The sequence below is a fragment of the Gracilinanus agilis genome, chromosome 1 (assembly GCF_016433145.1).
Source record: "Gracilinanus agilis isolate LMUSP501 chromosome 1, AgileGrace, whole genome shotgun sequence".
In the NCBI taxonomy this organism is placed as follows: domain Eukaryota; kingdom Metazoa; phylum Chordata; class Mammalia; order Didelphimorphia; family Didelphidae; genus Gracilinanus; species Gracilinanus agilis.
In genome coordinates, this window is record NC_058130.1 from 636,919,574 (window position 1) to 636,939,966 (window position 20,393).

General features: G+C 36.7%; 1 protein-coding gene across 1 annotated transcript in view; it reads left to right on the forward strand.

Annotated features, from left to right (window-relative positions):
• The window catches only part of POP1 (POP1 homolog, ribonuclease P/MRP subunit), a 30,843-nt gene extending 13,149 nt beyond the window's left edge, over positions 1–17,694 (forward strand). Inside the window, exons 8-16 of the mRNA XM_044668572.1 lie at positions 436–689; positions 812–905; positions 2,623–2,734; positions 3,459–3,578; positions 8,633–8,748; positions 12,225–12,416; positions 13,082–13,236; positions 14,879–15,241; positions 17,025–17,694. Of these exons, the coding sequence (XP_044524507.1) occupies positions 436–689; positions 812–905; positions 2,623–2,734; positions 3,459–3,578; positions 8,633–8,748; positions 12,225–12,416; positions 13,082–13,236; positions 14,879–15,241; positions 17,025–17,670 (2,052 nt within the window). The 3' untranslated portion in view covers positions 17,671–17,694. The remainder of the gene's footprint in view (positions 1–435; positions 690–811; positions 906–2,622; positions 2,735–3,458; positions 3,579–8,632; positions 8,749–12,224; positions 12,417–13,081; positions 13,237–14,878; positions 15,242–17,024) is intronic.
• The last annotated feature ends 2,699 nt before the right edge of the window (positions 17,695–20,393 follow it).

A 20,393-nucleotide genomic window follows, 5' to 3' on the forward strand; every position in this document is an offset into this window, starting at 1 on the left:
CATTCCTACTTCAGAATTGCATTGTTTATTCAAGCTATTCTACTGACTTTTTTATTTGTTCACATTGTTGATACTTTAATAAAAATGTTTCAGATAAATTTCCCAAGGCAGTGATGGGCAAACTAAGGCTGGTGGGCCAGATGCAGCCCCTTGAAATGTTCTATCCCACCTGCAGCATTATTCCTAATCTGACGAATTCAATGAGTAGGATACAATACAATGAAACTTTGAAAGAGTTGCTTTAGAAACAGACTGACAGATGAGCATTTCTTTTCCTTTGGCCCCCTCTTTAAAAAGTTTGCCCAGCACTGGCCTAAGGGATGCATCATATTTGTATGTGTCAACTTTACAGAAAAATAGTATAAAAATCAACTTTAATTTGCCCAACTTTCTAATTTTAAATTAAGAGTGAAATGCTTTAAATTCTATTCTTAGGACATATTAACTGAACTAAAAGCAGTATGTCAGTGTGTACCACTTCCAGAAGTAGCTACTTCTATCCCTGAAGTAGTTTTGACACCACCTAAAGAGAAAAGCCACATTGAGCAGACGAAGAACTGCAGGAAAAGAAAGAGAGATGATGGAGAGAAAAATGCTAATAACCCAGTGAAAAAAATTGTGGGTGATGGGACTAGAAATCCATTTCAGCCATATTCTTGGACATCTCCAACTACTGGCATTGTGATCAGGTATATGATTTATTCCATACTCTGTACATTCTCAGCACAGACTTCTCCATGTTTGTTTGTTTTCCAAGTTGTTTATGATAACAATTTATATTTAAAGCCTCATCCTCTTTTTCTATTTTTAGTGATTTGACAATGGAGATGAATAGATATCGACTGATTGGTCCACTATCTCACAGTATTCTTACTGAGGCCCTGAAAATTGCTTCTGTCTATACTGTAAGAATATTTTCAATCATAATTCTTATGACCACCAATAGCAAATATACAGAATCCAACTTGATAATGTATTAGAAATTGATAAAACTAAATTATCCTGCATTTTATCATTATTTACCTCTTTTCTCTGAGTAAAGCAACTCTAGGAAAATAACACCATAACGTAACTGTTTGGACCTTTTAAAATTATTATCTAGTTGGAATGTCTTTCTTGATAAGTATTGTTAGGAAATCTCCTTTCTGAGTCACACCTTGCTTTCAGTGGTTCAGGTGTCACTTGGTAGTCAGAGAGCTTCCTAGCATCAATTTCTCAGCTGTCCTGAACTCATTATTATTAGAACAGATAGGTTAGCCTCTTAACTTTTAGAAAGGTAGATAAAACAAGGTTACTAGCTTGTAACTGATTCTGTTATTCCAACTAGAGCATAGATACAACAGCATACACCATACTGCAATAAAACATGAAATATACACACAGAAATTGGTGATTAGTTTGATTTGAGAATGGTTCGGAATCACCGTGGCAAAGACGAGGTTACCATTCCAGAAAAAGGCAGTCCTGAGAGGTGATGGGGACTGGGAGAATAGGCCTTCCATAACGTTGGGATAATCATAATGCAAACTCCACCTCTTTGTCCCCGGTCAGGCAGCCTATTATCTGAGCTACTTTTAGATGAACTTAATAATGATGGATATAGAGTACTGTCACCTTTGCAAGGCACTTTTGCATACTTTATCTTTTATGATGCAACAATTTTGTAAGATAGAATAGGCCTTGTCATCTTCTGCTCACAAATGAAAACCAAAGCTCTGAGCAGGTAGGGGATTTGCCCATAACTACAGTGAGAGCCAGAGTCAGGATGTAAACTCAGGTCTCTTTGGACCCTGAATCCAATGTTCTTTCCACTGTCCTCTTGTGTTTTTCAGTCAAGAAATTGTGTTAAACTTGGAAGCTTAACATATTCTTATACTTGAAGTTTCTAAGAATGTTATAAACTTTTTTACACTTAATTTTAGAATGGTAACAAGTTGTTTTAACTAATATTTTAACTTTAAGAAAAGTATTTTTGGGACAGCTAGTTAGCTCAGAAGATTGAGGGGTAGGTCTGAAGATGAGAGGTCGTGGGTTCAAATTTGACCTCAGACACTTCCTAGCTGTGTGACCCTGGGCAAATCACTTAACCTTAATTGTCTAGCCCTTACTGTTATTCTGCCTTGGAATACACAGTATTTATTCTAAGAAGGTATGGGCTTTAAAAAAAAGTATTTTATAAAAGTTTGAGAAGTAGAGAAAAAGGATGACTGCCTTTTCTTATTTTACTGTGTTTTAGAAAAAATGTACATGCTTTTAAATATGTGTAAAAAGTAAAAGTTGATCATTTATATCAGGTGCTGAAATAGTTTAATGAATTCAACATCTGTGGTCTTAAAACTTAATGCATTTTCCCTCATATATGACATCTTGAAAAGGATATAGTAGTACTTCTTTGTTGAAGTAGCTACATTTGTTATCTCTTGAAATTTTGAAATTATGAAATTAAGTTGCATTAGTAATTCAGCATTACTTAGTGGGTTGTTTAGAAGAAAGGTGCCAATTTATTGACCAATATAAAAAAAGGAAAAAACCATATTTGGACTTCATAATTAATATAAAGCTAAAGCTCTGATATGTATTCTCTTAGATAATAGATAATAGAATTTGTTTTTGTTTTTTTAGGGAGTAGGAGATGCAGAGACATTACCTCACAGTTGGTGGATTGACACTTGTAAGAATCCTGATAAAGTAGCTGTCCATCATCATCAAGAAGCCATTTTTGAATTATTGGGAGGTATATAAAAGGGAAATGGGGGTGGAGGATGGCTGCTTCTGGAGATTGCACACACTAATGTCAATGATGTACTGCTCTCAATTTGGTTAATAATATGTCTGAAGGATAGAATTAATTTAAAACATTTTATTCATTTAAACTTAGAAAGCTGGGCAAATTTAAGTTGATTTTTATACCATTTTTCTCTTAAAGAAATATAATTAGCTCTTTGAAAATATCCTTACCAGAATATATATATTTTACTTTACAGGGTTGATGAAATTGTGACTTTTTTGCTTGTTTGTTTTTGGCTTAATTAACTTTTTGTTGTGCTATATGAAGAGAACTTTATAAAGGTTTGTAACTACATGAATGAGGTGTAGTTAGTAATCACTTTTAAGTGACTGTCATGAAATTTTAATAAAATTTATGTAAATAAATACTGCATAATCCAGATATTTTGTTGGTACAATCACTGCAGTCTCCTATTTTGCCTGTACAAGGTCTAGATGGAAAATGTTTTTTGTTCTATTATGAAATCTTTTGCTTTTGGATCATACTTTTTCATAGTATTTGTGACACTTTGTACACAGTAACTTCTTTTTGCAAAATATCTATGGGAAAGTGAAACCTATCAGCCTCAGAGGAATGGGGCCATAAGAAAAGATAAAAAGATCAAAATGAACATACAATCAGCATGTTTGTTAGGAATAACTTTTTGTTAAGTGTTTACTTTTCATTAAAGGAATAGCATCTCCAGCAGAAATTCCAGCAGGTACTATCCTGGGTCTGACAGTTGGAGATCCTCGAGTAAATTTACCTCAGAAGAAGTCCAAGGCTTTGCCCAATCTAGAAAAATGCCAAGGTAATATATATGCCGCAGTTTTTCTCATAACGCAAAACTACATTGGCTAAACTTAGACCCATCTTTCTTGCATGCATTTTTCTAACTTCTCTGTTTTTAGAATCAAGTAATATTTGTTAATAACTTCAGCAGTTTTAGTTGTTAGGAAGGGATTTGCACCCGTAGCTGGTCTTGTGCTCAGTGGAAGCCTCTGTTTAGGTATACAGATGATCCAGGTTCGAATCCTGGCAAGGCCAACCCAGGTGCTCAAGTTTAATGTTTTCATTTCTAGTATACTGACATGAAAGAGTTGTAGTGGTTTGTTTCATAAATTAGTTTCAATTTTATACTAACTGAAGTCTGTCTAGAAGACTTTGCCGTTACTTGCCAAAATGTGGTATTTCATTTGTTTAGACTGAAATTTAAGCATATTTAATTTTATAGTAATGAAAATTAGTGTCCGAGTGGTAGCATAAAGGACAAATGTGTTGAATGAAATTTTTAGAATAATATTTAACTGTTTCTGTGTCTACTTTGGTCATAACTGAGAAAGAAAAGAGATGCGCTTTTTGGAAAAGAAGTTTTAGGATCAGACCTTTACTGTGGGGCAGTGACTTTCAGTTGTTTCTTTAAAGGACAATCGTGTCTTAGAATGACTTCATCTCATACCTATTCCATAAGGATAACTTTATCCATTTTTCATGTATTATACCATAATCTCTTTAAGGCTTTAATTAAATTCTTAAGCTTTACAGGATAGAGTTATGGTGGTCTTTCTGAAGTGGTCTAAAATTAAGTTTGATTGAGCTCTTATTTTTTTTTTTTTTAATCTTTACTTTCTGTCCTAGTAACAACTCTAAAATAGAAGGGCAAAGGCTAGGCAGGCCTGGTACTCTGCCCATTGTGCTACCTAGCTGTCCTGGGCTTTTCAATTCCATCTAGTTTCTACCAGCCTTAGCTTGTCATCCTCAACTCACTTTCACACAGACAGAAACCCTCCCCCCCTCCCCCCAAGCCATACACACACACCCCTACCCCTTCCCACAGCCAAACTATTGCCAGGGCTTGTCCATTTTACCCTCACGACGTCTCTTTTATATTTCTCCTTCTTTCCTCTAACTGGCACCATCCTGGTGCAGGCCCTCACCATCTCATTCCTGGGCTATTGCAAGAATCTGCTGATTGAGCTCTGCTTTAGGTCTCATCCCCCTTTTCAGTAAACTCCAGCAACTTCATGTCACCCCTGGGATCATCTGTAAAGTCCTCTGTTGGGTGTACAAAGTCCTTTATAACCTGAACCTCCTGCCTTTCTGGTCTTTTTACACCTCCCTCCTCTCCATTACTCTGTGACCAGTGACACTGGTCTCCTGGTTGTCCTGGAGTCTCCCAGCTGGCCTGTGCCTGGCACTTTCTTTCTCTTCATTTCTACTGCCTGCCTTTCTGCACTTCCTTCAAGTCTCAGATAACAAGTCTTTGTACCTTTCCCTTGTTGATTATCTTTAATTGTTTTTGTATATAGCTATTTAAATATTATTTACCCTTTAAACTGGGCTCTTGGAGAAGAAGGACTGTTTTCCAGTTCAGTGCTTGGAATACAGTAGCAACTTAATAAATACTTGACTGACTTATCCTATCTGTATATTTGCAAAAAGATAAGAACTATTTTGTGGTTTAGAAAAAAAGAGGGGCAGCTGGGTAGCTCAGTGGATTGACAGCCAGGCCTAGAGATGGGAGGTCCTAGGTTCAAATCTGGCCTCCGATACTTCCTAGCTGTGTGACCTTGGACAAGTCACTTAACCCCCACTGCCTAGCCCTTAACACTCTTCTGCCTTGGAGCCAATACACAGTATTGACTCCAAGATGGAAGGTAAGGGTTTAAAAAAAAATAAAAATAAAAAAAAGAACTATATCAAAATATTTGATATTTCTGGCACCATCCTGCTGCACTGCCAAAAACTTTTAAGCTTAACAAGATTTAGTGTAGATGTTACTTCATCAAAGCAGTTTTTTCAGAAATTAGTTTTTAGTTCTTGAAATTTTTTAAGGAATAAAGATTTCATCCCAATATTTACCTTCTAGGAAAAAAGATCAATAAAACTAGCAACAGAAAGATATTTGTGCTGAGTCAAATTAGAAATCTAGAATGTTGTTCTTCCTCTATGAGAGAGCATCCTGAAGTTTGAGCAACTTTATGATTATCCAGAATTTGAAATCCTTTAATACAGCTTATCACCTTACTGTATCTGCTGGAAACTTAAATCTGGATCCAGGCAAGGATCAGGCCTTGTCAAAAATAAGTATGTCAAACAGAGTAACAGGATGAACTTGAAATCATTGTTTTTATTGAGATGCCTCACAAATGTTTGCTTAATATTTTTGATCCTTGGTTATCCATATCTATATAATGTTATACTTCCTAAAGTCATCATTCGTCATTTAAGGTAATTCATTTTCCAATTAAATTTTTTTCAGCATTATATTATGTTTGCATTATATTAATATATTTCTTTGTATTTGCTGACATTTTTAATGTTAGAATTTTTTATTAAATTCTTACTGGTGTCTAGAATCCAGATTTACAAATTATTGGTAAATTTATCTTTTAAAAATTATACTTAAGCTATACTGATAAACTGTGATCTCTTTTTTCTTTGGTTCCTCTTATTTCTGTTTTTTTCCTCATGAAACATGAAAAAGAATATTCTCATCAGAGTGCTAGAGAAGTCATCCTTCCATTTGATTTTAGCTTTTGCAAATATTTTCAACCTTTTGAGCTGATATGCCTTGTTTTCTAGTAAGGCAAAAAAAACCTTACTATTTTTAGACAGGCTATTTTAACTTCATTGTGTATTGTATTAAAAGTAGAATAAACAAGAACCTGATTTTGCTTGGGTTTTTTTTTGGTCCTCAAATGAAATATTCCTTATTTTCTTATGATTTTTTTACTTTATCTAAATACATTTTCTTCTCCAGATTAATATTTTAAATTTAAAAAAAAAATCATTTTAATTGAAAGAATTTAGTTTTCTTTTAAAATGGGAATTTGTTTTCTATCTTTGGTTGTTTGATTATCTTCTAAGCCGTTTTCCAATTAATTAGAAGGCTCTTGAATGGATCTGGAAGAGAAAAAAGACATAAATGATGTTTTGGTTGGACATAGTATAGTGTGTCTGAAAATGATGTGAAATTCCAGGTCAGTGAGTATTTTTATATGCCTTGAAGTTGGTGTATTTGTTTCATTTAGTAATATAGCCAGTATATCCATCTTGTTAACTAAAAAGGCCTTTAGGTCTTCTTAAAAGAAGTCTTAAAAGTCTTCTTTTAAGAGTGATCTGTCTCACTTGTCTTTAAAGTGTTTGAAGATGGTTCAGTCTCCTGTGCCTCCCACAAACCAAGTAGTAACTATATCTTACTGTTAGCCTAGACCAGTGATGGGCAGACTTCAGCCCCCTGAAATGTTCTCTCCAGCTGTGGGACATTATTCCAAATCTGATGAATACAATGAGTAGGATACAATACAGTGAAACTTCGAAAGATTGCCTTAGAAATGGACCAACAGATGAACATTTCCTTTCCTTTGGGCCCTTCTTTAAAAAGTTTGCCCAGCACTGGCCTAGACTAAATGAAGTCTGATTTTACCTTTAAATCTATAGCAATAGGGGCAGCTGAGTAGCTCAGAGGATTGAGAACCAGGCCTAGAGACAGGAGGTCCTAGTTCCAAATCTGGCCTCAGACACTTCCCAGCTGTGTGACCCTGGGCAAGTCACTTAACCCCCATTGCCTAGCCCTTACCACTCTTCTGCCTTGGAGCCAATACACAGTATTAACTCTGAGGTGGAAGGTAAGGGTTTAAAAAAAAAAAATCTATAGCAATAGTATTAGGGAAAAATTCAGGGAGACTAGGAGGATTTTGAAATGTAGTTTGTTAATTTTTAGAGTACCTGTTTGAACTTCAATGTAAGTTAGTCCCTTGACCTAAAATCTAATAGTTAATGTTTTAAGTACTAGAACATTTGTACTAGAATTGTTGTACTAGAACCTTCATATTAGAACTGTTCCCGCATTCAAGGAACTTACACATCAAGTTCTTTCATTGCCTTCCACTATAAAGTATATCTCAATTTTGCTTCCGATTTATTTTTTTTCCAGCCACCGGAGCTCCAAGAAGCCTCCCATATCCATAGCTTTGAATGATTTCTCTCTCTGCCAACATTTCAGCACTACAGCTTGAAACAAACATCAACTGGATCATTTTTTTCAGTTTCTCAGACCAATGAAGCAAAACTTAAGATATTTTCTTCCTTAAAAAAAAGAAAAGAATAATAGTCAAGAATAAGTTTGTTGTTGTGTTTTTTTTAATCAATTTTATAGAGAAAGAGTTAGAAAAGTAGCAATCTCTATTCTTTTAGTATGTGCATGTGTGTGTAAATCTAGTGCTGTTTTTCTTATCCTTCCTATACCTCTCTCACCATATTTTTCACTTTAGATTTATAGCCACATATCCTATTAAAATAAAAAAAACCTATAAATAATGTGTTTCATAGGGAATATGCTAACCCTAGTTGTTAAAGTGATAAATGTGAAACTTAGTAAAAATTGATTTTCCTAAGATTTGAAATTGGTCATGCTCCTTTTTTTCACAGTTCTGTTGGCTTACTACTCTTTTCCTAGGAAAGGTATAAAAAGCACACAATACTAGTTATTGGATCATGCCATCTTAGCAAAATAGTAACTATGCAACAGAAATAGATTCATGTTTAGCATTTGGTCTCTGCATGGAACCAAATAACTTAGAAGTAATTTAGTGTTGAGACATTATATTATTTGACTTTTTGAGTTTGTGTTATAGTAGAAAATTCAGTCACTTGCTTTTTTACAAGTAGTCAAGCCTAATAATGAATGAGCAATCCTAGTGGCTAGCTTTCTGTTCTTGTTGGCAAGGTATTTTCTAAAATGAAGACAGGTTCAGAAACAAACACTTGAGTATTTTGACATTCATCAGAAACTTTTAGCATTTGAGTGTTTATTTCACTTTGCTACATTTATCTAAAATGTGTGTTTTTTTTCCTTCATAGATAATGAAAAAGTTAGACAATTGCGCCTGGAGGGTGTGCCTGTGGAGTGTTCTCATAGTTTTATCTGGAACCAGGATATATGTAAGAGTGTCACAGAGAATAAAATCTCAGAAAAGGTAAGTGATGTGGTTAGAGGAACTAGTAAATTAACAGGTTGAAATGTCTTGCCATAGTAATAGTAGATTCCTATTACTTATATATGCCTGGATCTTCCTTTTTTCACTTAATACAAAGGGTATATATGCACATAAAGTTCTTTCCAAACTTTAGTTTTCTATAAGCATAATTTATTATTTTTATTACCTACCTCTTGAACTTGTAAAGAATGGTTTTTAAACCATTACTATATAATTATATCTTATTATATAAATGTTATTTGAAAATAATAGTAAAATAATAGATTATCTAATTTTTAAAAAATAAGCTGAAGCATTTCTCAAGAGATTAAGTTCTAATTTACTTTAGGTATCATTTACTTGAGTTAAAAATTGTTAATTTTTTGGAATAATGATCATTTAGATCAGTGATGGTGAACCTATGGCAGTGTGCCAAAAAGGGCACCCAGAGCCTACCCTGCAGGTGCTGCCAGACTTCCTTACTAGAAAGCCAGAGAGACTGGGGCAGAGCTGTTCTCCTCCCCCCTCCATGTGCCTGAGGACATTTCTTACTGCCTCCCACGCCCTCCTGCCCAGCTGCCAATGGGAGCACTTCCCCCTCCCCTGTCTGGGGTAAGGTGCTGAGGTTGGGGTGGGAGCCTCACATGCTGAATGAGGGGGCAGCGCAGACCTTAGCCTGTGGACTCCATAGTGAAGGTGATTTCCATGGTGGGGTTGGAGGGGAGCATAGCTCACAGCATGGCACATAGCTAGAGGGGAGCAGATTGCTCAGGCCACTCTCCTCCCCCTCTCCACACGCCTCTCATCACCTGCCCCTCTCCCCAGCCCCACAATGGGAGCACTTCCTCCCTCCTCTGTCTGGGGTAGGGAGAAGGAAGGTAGAATAAGGCAGGACTTGGCACTTGGTCTGGGAGGTGAGGTGTGGCACACCATCTCTAAAAGGTTTGCCATCACTGCTCTAGTGGGATCCATACCCAGGAAAGAATCCTTACCAGAACACACCCATGCTGTGAACATACTGCTTTGATTGGAAGCTCTCCTCTGAGGGGGAACCTGCCATCTCCTGAGGTGACCCATCCTACTTTTAAATAGCTTTAATTATCTTCCAGAAATAGCAGTTTCCAGATCCAGAAATACCTTTTTTAAATAGCAGTAGGAATAGCATGACATTGTAGATAGAGAGCTGACTCTTACTTTACTTCTGACAGTTGCTGGCTTCATGACCTCCTAGGCTAATCTCCTAAACCTTTCAGTGCCTTCCACTCTTCTTAAAGGGTAGCTAGATAGTGCAGCGAATCAAACACTAGACCTGGAGTCAGGAAGACTAGAGGTCAAATCCAGCCTCAGATACTTCCTAGATTTGTGACCCTGGGCAAGTCATTCAATCCTTTTTGCCTCAGTTTCCTCATCTGTAAAAGGAGTTAGAGAAGGAAATGGTAAACAGTGCCAGTATCTCTGCAGAGAAAACCCCAAATGAGGCCATGAAGAATTGGACATGACTGAACAATAAGTTCTTTAAACCTATGAAATGGTAGATCTGACACCACTCCTATCTACTTCCCAACTTTTACCCCCTCACTCTCACCCCCCAGGTAGAATTTGAGTATAGGACAAAATGGTGGTTGCCATTTGGCTAAGATTACCTTTATGGTTTGCAGTATCATTTATCTTGGCTGATATTTAGGATTTAGACAGAAAAATCCTCAATAATTTGGGCTTCTGGCTTTTTTGGTCTTTCATATAGTTCTATAGAAGTAGTTACTTTAATGATATATCAAGTGCAGTTTCAGGGTATCCAAAGTTAACTAGAATGATTAGTTTTTGTTTCCTACTACCCCTTAATTATTTGGTTAACTTTCTACCTCATTCACCTAGATAATTTTCTGTTCTCACTCTTGTTTAGCAGTTAGGTGATACTGGGAAGTATACAAAGTTCTTGTTTCAGAAGAAGCCACTTACTTTTCCTAGACTCTGCTGTACCTTCCATTTATTTCCTAATATTTCTTCTCCCTTTCTCTGTCATACTCCTTGCACTGCCTTCACCTTCTCTTGCTCCTCTCCCCTTTGCTTTTAGGCTTCTGACTTCATCACTCAACTAAAACTGCTCTCTGAAGTTGATCATGAGTGATTCTTAATCCTTAGATATGCTCGTTTCTCAGTCTTTCTTCTTAACCTCTTTGCTGAATTTGACACTGTTGACTGTCTTTTCCTTCTGCATATTCTTTCTTTGGGTTTTCATGAAACTATTTTCTCTGGATTCTCCTACCTGCCTCTCACATTTGCTGAATAACCCCAAGATTTTGTCCCAGACTCTATTCTTTACATTCTTTCTTTTGGCAACTTTGCCAGCTTCCACGGGTTCAATTTGTTTCTTTGCAGATGACTCACAGACACATGTCTCTAGCCCCAGTTCTGAATCACTAACTTGCCCATTGAACATTTCAAAGAGGATGTTTCAGAGACATCTTTTCCAAAGTTGAACTCTGTCCCCCATATTCCAAACTTCTTTTTCTGTTGGAAGCACAAATGAAATGAAATCCTTCTATTTTTCCCAGGTTTGCAACCTCACCATTATCCTGATCTCTTGACATTCCATCATCCCACAGTATTGAGTCAGTTACCAAAAACTGACATTTCTGTCTTCACAACATCTTTTGCCTGTACTACCGTCTCTTCACTCACACAGCTATCACCTTTATTTAGGTTCTCATTACTTCTTGTCTAGGTTATTGCAACAGCTTCCTAATTAATTGCTTTTCCTGCCTCAAGTCTCTCCATTCCATCTTACTGTTTTACTCTAGTCCATCTTACACTCTTCTGTCAAAGTAATTTTTCTCATATGTAGTTAGATCTGATCATATGACTTCTCTACTCAACAATATCCAGGAGATTCCTGTTGCTTCTAGGATCAAATAAAAACTCTCCTGTTTAAATGTTAAAGCCTTACTACACAATTTAGCCCTAAACTATCTTTCTGTCTCCATTGGTGATCCTCACCTTCCGTAAGACAATTAGATTTGTCTTCTCTGTCTTTTACAACATTCTCTCATGTCTCCTTGCTTTTGCCCTGGCTGTCTCCTATGCTTGGAATGTATTTTCTCAGAATCCACTTTGTGGAGCCTCTTTCTTAAAACCTGGTTCAAGCACCATCATTTGCATGAAGTTTTTCCTGTTTGCCCCATTTCCCCAACTGTTAGAGTCTTCCCTCCCAATCTGCTTTGAATTAAGTTTTCACTTTATGTATATATTTCTATTTATTAACTTTATGTTTTATATGTTTGTGTTTGTATTTGTTGTGTCTCTTTAGAATAAATGTAAGCTGCTGAGTAGGGATTCTTTTGTTCTTTGACCTTTTGTATCCAGTGCCTAGCATAGTGCCTGGGACATAGTAGATACTTAATAAATATTTGGGTTTTGATTGTTGATTCTTTAAAGGAACAGCAGTTCTTATCTTGCATTCTTTTCTTTTAACTCAGGAGCTAAACCAGATGAGAAGTGAATTGATGGTGCCTGGGTCACAGCTTAATTTAGGCCACCGTGAATCCAAGATACCTATACTATTGATCCAACAACCAGGGAAAGTAACTGGTGAAGATCGACTAGGATGGGGAAGTGGCTGGGATATCTTAATCCCAAAAGGTTGGGGAATGGCTTTCTGGATTCCATTTGTGAGTTATTTTCCGAATCTGAATTTTAGATACATTTGAAAATGTCTTTGTAGTAAAATCAAATGTAGTATCTCATCATATATAGTCATTTTGCTCTTGGTTCTTAGTATTGTGTGTATATGTTCTACCAAAGAGGAGTGTTTTTAGTATTCTGTGGTAATGACATTGTTTATGTATTTTATGAGGCCATTCTTTCCTCAGTAAGTTGAGATAACCAGCACTGTTTTTTTTTGAATTTGGGAAATTTCAAAATTGGCCTTTTATAATTTAGAACTGATTAAAAAATGGCGGCATTGTCATACTTTTGAATTTTCTTATAGTAAGCCTCAAAAATCTTTGCCAGGCATAGGGCTATTTTTGAAAAAAATTATCAACTACCTCTTCATATGTATCTAAGCTAAAACATGTCCTACACTTGTTAGTATCTTTTGTCGGAGCTAGCTTTAAGTATCATTCTGATCATGCTTAGGAGAAAATGGAAGTCATTTTGAAATTTGCATTTTTAGACTGATCAGTAATTTTCAAAATGTTTCAGCTTTAAAGCAAGAGAGATTCACTTGGCCAAATAAGAATAGGAACATTTTGAAAGCAATTATAACATAATGTTTCAGTTTTAGATGGGTAAAGAGACAGTTTTTTCTTTATATTTTGGCTATTTTTCCTAGATCTATCGTGGTGCAAGAGTTGGAGGATTAAAAGAAGGTCTCATACACTCTCGGTATAAGGGAGCACCCAGCATCCCTGATGATTACCCAGACTGCCCTGCTGGAATTTTGTTTGCCACAGAACAAGAAAACAATCTTCTGGAAAAATACAAAAGGTAGACAGTTTCTTAACTTTAGTAATAGTTTACCCATAAGGGATGGATTTGTGCGTTGATAAACCAGCCGGGTTTGAACCTAGGACCTCCTGTCTCTAGGCCTGACTCTCAATCCACTGAGCTACCCAGCTGCCCCCTCTCCTCGACTTTTATGTATACACTTGGGAAGTTAGGAATTCTTTTCCTAGGTGCCTTGATTTTGCTGCTGCATGCCTCACATAGTCAAGGGTATATATTTTCTATCATGTTAAGCAGAGAAATTTTAAGTCATCTTAAAAGATGGAAAAAGACCAACACTGATAAAGAAGAAATTCAGCTTTCAGGTGAATAATTGTAAACTCAAATGGAGAATTTTAAAGTGAACTGACTTTGAAAGATGTGTGTATTTGAATATCTCAGTTTTTTCTTCCCTAATGAAATGAGTTTTGGGATATTTAAATTTGATTAATTTGTTCTGGACTGAGGGAGAGCATTTTTTCCCTTCTTTGAGAGATTAGCTAAAAGTGAAATTGTATTTGAAGAGAGAAATAGACATAAATAGTACTATCGTATTATGGTTTTAGTCTGGCTAGTGTGATGTAGGACCAAATAAGTGTTTTTGCCAGCACTCTTCTTGTTGGTTACTTTTAATCTGTTCAAATTTGCTGTGGCTGAAGATTAGATTTGTTTTGCTTTAGTTCAGGGGACCCTGGAGAGGTCCCTTTATAGTTTCAAGAACAGTTTAATCTCTATGATCAATCTAGGGGTAGTAAGCTTGTTTTCAGATCCCATCTCTTAGGTAAACTCAGGAGCCAGGCATATCTTCCAGAAAGCCATTTAGGCTATAACAATTAGGCTGGCTAATTCATATTTTCTGAAGTTAATTCTTACAGATTTTCAAAGATTCTAATAATTTAATCAAATAGTCTGTAGCATATAAATTCATGGATGTAGTTCTTTTCTTTTTAAACCCTACCTGTAGCTTTATTCATCTCCCTTCTCTCCACTTAAATCCAAGCCACCATCACCTCTCACCTGCACTTGCACATGCTTCCCAGTTGCAATTGGGAATTGGTCAATTTTAGTTCTGCCTGGAGTCTTTTTTACACATTCTGATCCATCTTCCTAAGGGCTTAGGTCTGGCCAAGGTTTATTCCTGCTTGCTGTTGCCTTTAGTATATAAACAACTCTTCTTAATGTCATTCACAGTGCATTTCTGGCCTACCTTTCCATTTCCAGGCTTATTACATACATACTGCTCTCTTTCCCATCTGTATTCCACTCATATTGGTCTACTTTATTGTGCTCAGTACCTGACATTCCATTTCCCACTTCTGCCTTTGCACAGACTGTGCTCTATCCCTGGAATACACTTCCTTCTCACCTCTATCTCTTAGAATTTTCAGCTTCCTTCAAAGTCCAACTCAAGCATCAGTTTGGCTAAGAATTTTCCTTATATCTGCTCCATTCCCGTCCATTATTTCATGATGACTTTATAAATGTTGGTTGCCCTAATAGAATGGATGCTTCTCGAGGACAGGGGCTATTTCATTTCCCCGTTCAGTGCTTAGTGCACAGACTTGGTGTTGAATTATTTGAGTTGTTTCTATGACATATGAATAATATTGCCTTGTGCTAATTGGTTTCTCTGATTTTTAATTAGACACCCACCTGCAAAGAGGCCCAACTATGTCAAACATGGTACTTTGTCACCTTTCCGATGTCCTTGGGAACAGTTAACTCGAGATTGGGAATCCAGAATTAAGGCTCAAGAGGGATCACCTGTGTCTCCTTGTTCATCGGCCACTGGCAAGAGTGACACTGGAAAAGAAGACTTTTGTGTTGTGGAGGGTGATCAGGTGCCACAGCTGACTTGTGAAACTGAGGCTTTGCAAGACAACCCCGGGGAGCCAGAAGAGATGATGGACACAGATTCCCAAGGTGCTACAATAGCAAGAGACACAACAGATGAAGATATATGTGGAAAAAATGGTGGTAGAGCAAAGAGCACCTTCAATGTTCTTAGGTGAGTGACTGAATAATAGTTAATAATGTTTTATTTGTTGATAGATTTTGATGATCCTTCCAGATATAAAACATTATGTAGACTATAAATTAAGCAATGACACAATTCATTTTTTTTAACATTTATTAATATACATTTTTAACATGGTTACCTGATTCATGCTCCTCCTATCCCCTTCACCCCCACCCCCCCGCACTCCCCCCACCCATGGCCGATGTGCATTTCCACTAGTTTTGTCGTGTGTCCTTGATCAAGACCAATTTCCAAATTGTTGGTAGTTGCATTGGTGTGGTAGTTTCGAGTCCACACCCTCAATCATGTCCACCCCGACCCATGCGTTCAAGCAGTTGTTTTTCTTGTATGTTTCCTTTCCTGCAGTCCTTCCTCTGAATGTGGGTAGCATCTTTACCATAAATCCCTCAGAATTGTCCTGGGTCATTGTATTGCTGCTAGTACAGAAGTCCATTACATTCGATTTTACCACAGTATATCAGTCTCTGTGTACAATGTTCTTCTGGCTCTGCTCCTTTCGCTCTGCATCAGTTCCCGGAGGTCTCTCCAGTTCGCCTGGAACTCCTCCAGTTTATTATTCCTTTTGGCACAATAGTATTCCATCACCAGCATATACCACAGTTTGTTCAGCCATTCCCCAATTGAAGGACATACCNCATGTCCCACACAATTCATTTTTAATTGTCTTAATTCTTTTTTATTAATTGTATATTTGTCTAAAGCCTGAAGGCATAGGAAAATCATTAAGAAAGTCCCCAGTTTTTTGTTTGATGACACTATAGTTGTGCAAATATTGATATAAATAAACTTTTAACAAAGACAATTTCTGCCAAGTCATAATGGGTGATTGGAGTTGGGGAATGCCTGTTTTTTTTTTTTTTTGGGTGTGCCTGTTTTGTCCTATTTTCACAGAGTAGTGCCTACTCAATGAAGAGGAGCTAAGTGGTTTGTACATCCTTTGCTCAAAATTACTAGATCAAGCAAATCCTTTAATTCTTGTGACTCTGGGTTTAAAGGAATATCTGTATGTATATATATATATATATATATATATATATACATATATATATATAATCACCACATTACAAAGGTATCTAATACCAAGGCCTTTCCTTATCCTTCTAGTCTGAGGGTATTTGTTCAGTACTTAAAATTGTTATATCTTCAGATAGTAGTTCTAAGCTTTCTGCCAAAGATTCTTTTTGCCTACTCACTAGGCCAAAATGCTTCTTAAAGGCATTCTATGGTTACTGAGTTCCTTTTCTCCTCTGAATATTCTCCCTCTAATCTTTATTTTTTTCTAATTACTACTATGATTACCACTACCTCCTACAGAGGAACCTTTTCTGTGTTGTGGACTCACTTGGCGGTCAGATAAAGCTTTTGAACCCCTTCTCTGAATAAGGATATTTAAATGCAAAAAATAAAATATTTATAATTGCAGAGGAAAATAATTGAATTAAGATATAGATCTCAAAAATATATTTTTTAAAAAGTTAAGGACCTGAGGTTAACTCTTGCCCTACATCTTAAATCTCTTCTTTCTCCTAAACAGCTTTCTCAAAGGAGTAGATATTTAATATCTTAATAATCCAGTAATTGATAAAATGATGCATTTAAATTGTTTTCCAAGCTTAGAGTTAATGATAGTTTACTATAGGGAACATTTAAAAAAATTTAACTACTTAGAACAATATTTGGGGTTATTGTTTTATGTTATTTTCTTTGAATAAAGGGTTCCTAAAAACATATGTTTTTTTCCTTCATTTAGGAATAGGAAATTATTGAAGTGCTTATCAGCCTGGTGTCAGCCTGTTGGTAGAAGAAATCAAGCAGCCCTCAGAGCTTCCAGGATGCATCAGCAGGAGCTGACGAGAGCTACCTGCTTGTCCATCTTATGTAGCTATCCAAGATCCCTGGTGTGGGTCAGCCTCTCTTTGCTCAGAAAGGGAAATCCAGAGTTGCATACCATGATTTGCATCCCATCAAAAGAGGATTTCCTGCATCTAAATGAAGACCGGCTTTATTGTGGCCCCCAAGAGTCCAAACACAGTGACCCATTCAAGGCTAAGGCACGGAAACAAAAAGAAAAGAAGAAAACAGAGAAGGGTCAGAAACAAGAAAGAGGCGCTGCTGGAGAGAGTCACTGCACCAGGGGGTGTGCAGAGGTAATTCCTGGCTTGTGGCCGCATCCTCTCCCCGATGTCACTGACCACTGTTCCCGGACCCTCCTTGGATTTGTTACACAAGGAGATTTCTCACTGGCTGCTGGCTGTGGAAGGGCTTTAGGGTTTGTTAGTTTGACTGGCCTGTTAGAGATGCTCTCAAGTCAGCCGGCTGACAAGAGGGGGCTAGTTTTATTGAGAACACCAGCATCTCTTCAGTATCGATTTGCTAGTATAATTATTGATATATAAATGCCATTTTCTATGACAACGAAGGACAAATGACACCAAAGAGAATATAGCATACAAAGCCACACAATTTTGGGTTTTTGCTTTTTGCTTTCCACTATATTGGTCACATGAAATTCCTTGAAAAAATAAGCTAAAAATCTATCATAGTGTATTATTTAACTGAAGTGCTAATTCATCATGTCATATGTTTACATTATTCAGTGATGTTGGTTTCCATCCTTTGCTGCCTTTTCCTTTAAAATTCTGGCCTGTACAACTAAAGTAATTAGTATTGTGATTTTTTTGGGTCTGTATATTTTTTTGCTTTGAAATTATTGAAAGATATGGTTTTCTGTCAAAGGAGCAAAGGTCTCTTTTTGAAAAGCTTTTTAGTTCATATGACAGTCTAGTGTGCATTTAATTACTGTAAAAAAAGACTTCTCTGTTTGAGTCTTTGTACATAATGTGGGGCACTTTGTGTGGGACATATTTCAGTTTATAATGTCACTGTTGACTTGGAGCGAGAACTTGTAACTACCTTAGCCATGGAGAAGAACCATGACAAATTTGTGGCTGCTGTCTTGTTTCAAAGCTCAACCTGCTTATGGAGAAATGAGTTGGATTAGAGTTGGAGCAAGAACTCAAACCTGAGTTTGTATGGCCTTTTCCCAAGCATGACTGACCAGCATGTGTCCTCGGAAGTCACTCAAACTTCCTGTGCCTTGTGCATCTTCAAAAGATTTCTCAAAGCCATATGTGTACAGAGAGCTACCTACCTCAGGAGGGTGATAACCAAATTACAAGCTGCTCTGAAGTTATAAAGATATTCTCTAAACCATGTTCTTATTTGCTTATCTGCAGTCTCATAGTGCCCAGCCAGTTTTAGGCAGCAAAGAAGGGCGAGTTTTACTGAGAACTAGTATCTGTATATTAACGATGCCTAAATATCATCTGCCACCTTCTACTTGGAGAGAAGCAGATGGGGGCATCAGTGAACTTTCCTTCTGCTTCCAATACGGACTTGCCCCTATCTTCCTTTCCTCCAGCCTGCTCTTGGCTGTCCTCTGCTTTTGGTGGAGGGGCTTAGAGTGAGATCAAGTTTGGGACCAGTTTGGGATTTGTTTTTATTTTGCATGTGTGTCCAGATGAAATATTAATGCATGTTTATGCAGATTTAATTTCTGTAGTAGAAATTGGTAATAATACCTGTTGGCTAATGGGAGGGAGGGGCAAATAATAGGGAACAGGCATAGTATTATTACAGTATTTCATAGGATCTTAAACCAACACTCCAATTTCTTGTGATTAATATCTCCACATGCCCTTCACATTTCCCGAACATATTTGTTTCCAATCAAAGTAATAATATTTTGACCCTTTCTAGAAAAAGATTTATAACTGAATAGTGTCCATAACAGTACTTTCAAGCCAAATCATGCTGTGCTGTTATGTGTTAATATTCAAATTGCTTAAGACACTTTGCCAGTCGCTTCTGTTTCTAAGGGATCAGAATTAATGAAATTACCTTGAAAATTCACTCCCAGACCACCATCTGACATAATTAGTCATGGGTAAATGGAGAAGATAAAGAGTGTTGTGGGGGAAAAAATAATGAATTTGGGCATAGAATGACCACTGGAAAAATAACCTAAAAGTTACTCTGTTGGATCAGTAGCACCATTGTTATGTAAAAAGAACTGTATTATCCTTAAGGAAAGTAAATGGATATTCACTAACAAATATTGTCTTATTAAGAAGTGCTAGACAAAAGAACCCATTTTCCATCATTCTCCTTATTATTGGAATCAAATGTTTTTGAATCCTACCTATGTGCTTATTTGTTTAATACTTTTCGAGAAAATAGAAGTATAAGACAAGAGCTTATCTTGTGTGACAAATGACTTGTTAAAGGAACAAATTATGTGATACAAACAAGTGTAATAGTCTATATACAGGGGCCAAAGCCTCCAAATTGGATGCAACCTTAGAATTTGGAACCAGCTCAAAAAGGTGAAATGGAAACATATTAAGACTTTTTGATCTACAAAACACCTTCACATACATGAGGTCTGTCATTTAACCTCCACCAACAATCCTATTTGAGAGAGACAAAACATATTTCTTCTGCATAAAACTCAGAGACGTCACTTGTCTGGGTCATAACCAGTAATGCAAAGAAAGAGAACCAAAATGTAGGTGTTGCAATTCTTAGACCAGTGTACTTTGTACTAACCATGCTAAATAAAAGTGGATCAATTTAGCCAGCTCCAGAAATAACCCACTTTAAGAAGTGACTTGTAAGTTTGATGGTGATGAGCTCGGATGATCTGTTCTGAGCAGTTCATGAATATAAATAATTGCTTAAGTACCAAAAGAATTGGTGATTTGAATTGTGTTGGTACATCCCCTTCACTTCCCCTCATATTCTACTTCTGAGCCTTAAAGTAGTTCGATTTTGAGCTGCTTTGGCCAAAAATTTCATCTTTTGGTCATCCTGATGTTGACCAACTTATTTTTGTTGGTCCTCAAATGATAGCTAGACAGTTCTTCCCTGACCCTTGTCTTCAAAGTTTTTCCAACCTACTGTGGAACTTCACTGGTAAAACTTTTGAAAACTCCAGGGCTCACACTGATGCCTCAGGGAGGTATTAGAGTAAACTCAATGACAGATAAATGTCATTTCTTTTTTGATGGCTCTGTGATCTCATTGGCATGTGGGTATTCTGTGATACAGGTTGTAATCC